The sequence below is a fragment of the Fragaria vesca genome, linkage group LG2 (assembly GCF_000184155.1).
Source record: "Fragaria vesca subsp. vesca linkage group LG2, FraVesHawaii_1.0, whole genome shotgun sequence".
Taxonomy (NCBI): Eukaryota; Viridiplantae; Streptophyta; class Magnoliopsida; order Rosales; family Rosaceae; genus Fragaria; species Fragaria vesca.
In genome coordinates, this window is record NC_020492.1 from 20,989,337 (window position 1) to 20,993,775 (window position 4,439).

Here is a 4,439-nt window from a genome sequence, read left to right on the forward strand (position 1 = left end):
TTCCTTATCATAAAATAAACAGGCCCTTTCATATACAAGATAGAATCCTTAAGATCATCGCACCCAACAAAGGAAAATGCCACGGTGGTCCTTTATATATGTGTGCCAAACAACCCTGATTCATTTCTTGTAGGTGAAACATCAACTTGGGAGTGGATGGAATCAAGAAACTGGGGCACCAAGTAAGTTCGAATGCATGTGCTTTCTTATATTTAGAACTGTCATATGAAAATAACAGATGCAGCTTCGCTTTTCTATTATAATTGATCTCATAATGAGCCGAACTTAAAAACTGACCTGTCTTGGGAATGACTGTGAACTGATTGGTATGCTAATGATAATGAATCATTGAAAGTAAATCTTCACATTCACCCTATAAGCTCTTCTGTGTTTCAATGTGGTTATAAAACTCTCAAAAATGAGTTGTTTTACACTGCAACGAGTTATTGACACTCCAGAGATCATGGACTGTTATATTAACTCGGTAAACAAGGCATGTTGCAAACAATGACTAAATTAACATCTCGTGTAGTCGTGTACGTATTGGGAGTTTTCCGGAGTATTAGAACTTCCGTTATGCAACTGTCATAAGCGATATGTTGGTACATATGCTTGGTCAGCATACTTTGATCGCCTCTAGACTGGTCAGAACCGTCATATTCGCTCGCATATAGAGTATAAGCGTGGAGACAGCAATAACCGCTATCAAATGGTGTAAACCGCTTCGCAATTGAAGTCCTGACACGTCTGCACACGCATCATCCAAACCGCTCCTTGGAGCAGGACCAAGAGCACTTATCCCACATCGGAGAGAAGCAAAAGGGCTAAGACACTAAGACACTTCAAACCTATAAAAGTAATTGTTTCTCACTTCATTTACTAAGCAATTCATTTACTTGGCCGATTTGCTTACTAACTTAGGCATCGAAGCGTTGAAGACCACTGGAAGTGGTCTCCTCTCCTAACCTAGTGTGTTACTTCTATAGGCAGATTTGGAAACGAAGACTACAACGACCAGAGGGTCAAGTCAACCGCTCATATATTGCACAAACACGATAAGTCTCTTTTTCTTTTTAACCATTGCGGGAGTGCACATGGTAGGCTCAAATGATGACAATGAAAGCAATTCAGTCTAGCTTACGCTAACTGCAATGCGAGCTGAAGTTGATCTCTTTGTTTTCTGTGGTCAGCTTGGAAAGAAACATTTTAGCAAAGCATGAAAGATAAAACCAAGAGCTCACCGAAATTTCTTTTAGGAATTTTCGCCAATTTGAGACTCTGAGAGTGATAGTCACACATCAGTACATGGATTCACGACATTTGGGGGTTCACTACAATGCCAATCATATTGAAATTTACATCTTCCACTTGCGTTTAGGAGATTGGCAGCTGTGTAGTGTGTACCCAATTCACCGTATATAAATATAGAGGCCCTCTCCCTGTTTCCTGTGGCGGTCCATACAATGACACTGTTACTGTTGTGCCCATTCCCTATGTAACAAACCAAGCATCAAGATTGGCTGCTAGGCTCCCTTTTGTCAAATGAACCGTCCTGATGTTATGGAAAGGATTCTCCAGTGTTCAAAATGTTGGCATTTTGGTGTTCAAGATTAAGCGTTTTGAGTTTAGGGCTTAGTCATAGGGTATGTGTTACTCTAGTGAATCGTAGAACGACGTAGTTTAAGATATAATCACTTGGATCAGCACGCAAAAGATCAACTGAGACTCTGAACTGAGCAGTTGAGGACCAGAATCATCAAGTCTATAGCTCAAGGGAGCATGTAATTTTGGAAGTAATAACCATTATCCATAAGATGCATGGGCATCAATTATAGGTACATATTCAGGGTCCCCTGCTAATATAAGATAGCATGTGTATGGACAAGTTGGAACAGTCAGTAGGCAAGTGAGGAATATCTTGAGGTTCTCATGCTCCTTAGTTCTCTATAAGAAACACCAAACATTATAATCTTCTTCTATATTTTCACTTCCATTCCCTAGCTACCACTAGCTCAGCCATGGATACTAATAACCACCATGTTCCCTTGTATTTTTGGCTTTCCATTGTCACAATCTCATACCTTGCCATAGTCTCCACCTTTGCTCATGAATCCAGCAACTATATCATCCACATGGATTCATCATTTATGCCCAAAGCCTTTGCTGATCACCATTCTTGGTACTTGTCCACAGTGGACTCTGTACTATCCACTTCTTCCATCTCTTCTAAGCTCATATATAGCTACACTCATGTCTTAAACGGGTTCAGTGCAAGTCTCTCTGTTTCTGAGCTGGAGGCCTTGAAAACCTCTCCGGGTTACATATCTTCAGTTAGAGACTTGCCGGCAAAACCAGACACGACGCACTCGTCCCAGTTTCTTGGCCTTAACTCCAAGACAGGAGCATGGCCGGTGTCCAATTACGGCAAAGGCACCATTATTGGTTTGGTGGACACCGGTGTTTGGCCAGAAAACGAAAGCTTTAATGACGGTGGAATGTCAGAAATCCCATCAAGATGGAAAGGAGAATGTGAAAGTGGAATGCAATTCAGCTCTTCACTATGCAACAAAAAGCTCATAGGGGCAAGATTCTTTAACAAAGGCTTAGCAGCAGCAGACCCCAATGTGACATTTGCGATGAACTCCACAAGGGACACCGACGGCCACGGGACCCACACCTCTTCTACGGCCGCTGGAAATTATGTAGCCGGAGCATCGTACTTTGGTTATGCCCCGGGTACTGCCAGCGGCATGGCGCCTCAGGCTCACGTGGCCATGTACAAGGCTTTGTGGGACGAGGGCGTCTTGTCGTCTGATGTAATTGCTGCCATCGAGCAAGCAGTTGTGGACGGTGTGGATGTCTTATCCCTATCGTTCGGATTCGATGGCATTCCGCTGTACGAGGACCCTGTTGCCATAGCCACATTCACAGCCATGGAGAAAGGTGTCTTTGTTTCCACATCGGCAGGAAATGATGGACCTTACTATGGTAGTTTGCATAATGGGATCCCTTGGGTTCTAACAGTTGCAGCTAGTACCGTTGATCGTGACTTTCAAGGAACTGCACACCTTGGAAATGGAGAATCCGTCACAGGATTGACTCTTTTTCCGGGGGTTAATTCGTCTTCAACTCCAATCCCAATGGTTTTCATGAATGCATGTGACAGTTCAAAGAAGTTAAACCAGGTTAGGAAGAAGATCGTTGTGTGCCAGGACAACAGTTCACTTGTGGACCAATATATTAATGTTCGAGATGCAAATGTTGCCGGAGGTATCTTCATCACTAACAACACCGACTTGGAATTGTTCCTCCAGAGCCAATTTCCCACACTTTTTCTGAGTCCCAAGGATGGTGAAACTATCAAAGACTACATCAAGAGCAACTCTAACCCGAAAGTAAGCTTTGAGTTTCAAAAGACACTTCTTGGTGTTAGACCAGCACCCACTGTGACTAGTTACACATCTAGAGGTCCATCTTACAGCTTCCCCTTTACTCTCAAGCCAGACATTACAGCACCCGGGTCACTAATCCTCGCTGCATGGCCTCAAAACATTTCGGCAGCGAGGATTAACAAGAATCAGGACCTGTTTAGCGAATTCAACTTGTTGTCCGGGACATCCATGGCGTGCCCGCATGCAGCTGGGCTAGCCGCGCTTTTGAAAGCTGCACATCCTGAATGGAGTCCTGCAGCTATCAGATCAGCTATGATGACTACATCGGATATCTTGGATAACACACTTAGACCCATTAAGGACATTGGGGATGATTTGCAACCGGCTAGTCCTCTTGCCATGGGAGCAGGTCATGTCAATCCCAACAAGGCCCTTAACCCGGGACTCATATACGACGCGACCATAGATGATTATGTGAACCTTCTTTGTGCACTAAACTACACCCAGAAACACATCCAAATCATCACCGGATCGGCCTCGAACAATTGTTCAACTCCGTCATTAGATCTAAACTACCCTTCGTTCATTGCATTTTTCAATGCTAATGATTCAATGTCGGGCGTACAAGCCACTCAAGAGTTCAAGAGGACGGTGACCAATGTAGGAAAGGGGCAGTCGACATACGTTGCAAGCGTGACAGCAATGAAAGGATTTGAAGTTGGAGTGGTTCCAAACAAATTGGTTTTCGGGAGGGAAGGTGAGAAGCTGAGCTTTAAAATGAGTATAAGAGGTCGAAGACTGATGGAAGAGACGGAGGCTTTTGGTTACCTGACTTGGGTGGACAGTGAAGGCCAACATGTGGTGAGAAGCCCCATTGTAGCCACAAGACTCAGCTCGGATGTAGTTATGTCTTCGTCACGCATCCACTAGCTAGAGTAGTATGTGATTCGACCCCATTACTTCCCTCTGCAAAAATAAGACTCATTTCACATAGGATCATGCTAACACTTGGATGAAATCATGCAGACTATTGGCAAGGGTTTTCTG

At 43.8% G+C, this 4,439-nt stretch overlaps 1 protein-coding gene across 1 annotated transcript; it reads left to right on the forward strand.

The window, feature by feature from the left end:
* The first annotated feature begins 2,013 nt into the window (after positions 1 to 2,013).
* LOC101300497 (subtilisin-like protease-like) lies at positions 2,014 to 4,439 on the forward strand. The gene has a single exon (XM_004291045.1). It carries the CDS (start codon positions 2,019 to 2,021, stop codon positions 4,320 to 4,322), a length of 2,304 nt encoding a protein of 767 aa, XP_004291093.1. The 5' UTR covers positions 2,014 to 2,018; the 3' UTR covers positions 4,323 to 4,439.

Excerpts from the sequence above, each read along its gene's own strand:
- LOC101300497 (XM_004291045.1), top strand. The coding sequence starts at position 2,019 with ATGGATACTAATAACCACCATGTTCCCTTGTATTTTTGGCTTTCCATT.